General features: G+C 36.6%; 1 protein-coding gene across 1 annotated transcript in view; it reads right to left on the bottom strand.

Annotated features, from left to right (window-relative positions):
- Positions 1-223: 223 nt before the first annotated feature.
- The window catches only part of LOC103605968 (zinc finger protein 665-like), a gene marked incomplete at its 5' end in the record, with an annotated part of 77,182 nt that continues 76,891 nt past the window's right edge, over positions 224-514 (bottom strand). Inside the window, 3 exon segments of the mRNA XM_008590567.1 lie at positions 224-313; positions 315-404; positions 461-510. Coding sequence (XP_008588789.1) covers positions 224-313; positions 315-404; positions 461-510 — 230 coding nt within the window.

The raw sequence follows: 514 nt of genomic DNA, 5'->3' as shown, positions 1-514 counted from the left end.
AGTTAGGACTAAAATGTCACTAAAGGCTTTGCCACACTCATTAACTTGAAAGGTTTCTCTCCAGTATGAATTCTCCAATGAGTTGTGAGGTGTGACTTAACACAAAAGCCCTTGCCACATTCATTACATTAGTAAGCTGTTTCTCTAGTACAGACAACCTGATGTGAAGTTATGCTTGAATATGCTCTAAAAGTTTTGTCACACTCATTACAAGAGAAACCTTCTAAGGTTTCTCTCCAGTATGAATTCTGTGGTGCTTTATAAGGCTTGAAGTTCAACAGAAGACTTTGCCACATTCATTACACTTATATTGGTTTCTCTCCAGTATGAATTGTACCATGAATTGCAAGGTATAAATTGTGATTGAAGATCTTGCCAGCTTCATTACATTTATAAGGTTTTTCCCTAGTGTGGATTATCCAATGCCTAGTTAGATTTTCATGTGTTTTAAAGTTTTGCCACATTCATTACACTTGTAAAATTTGTCACCAGTGTGAGTCCTGTGGTGCTCTGA

The sequence above is a fragment of the Galeopterus variegatus genome, unplaced genomic scaffold (assembly GCF_000696425.1).
Source record: "Galeopterus variegatus unplaced genomic scaffold, G_variegatus-3.0.2 Scaffold6198, whole genome shotgun sequence".
Lineage (NCBI taxonomy): Eukaryota > Metazoa > Chordata > Mammalia > Dermoptera > Cynocephalidae > Galeopterus > Galeopterus variegatus.
This window is presented reverse-complemented; position numbering and strand designations above follow the sequence as displayed.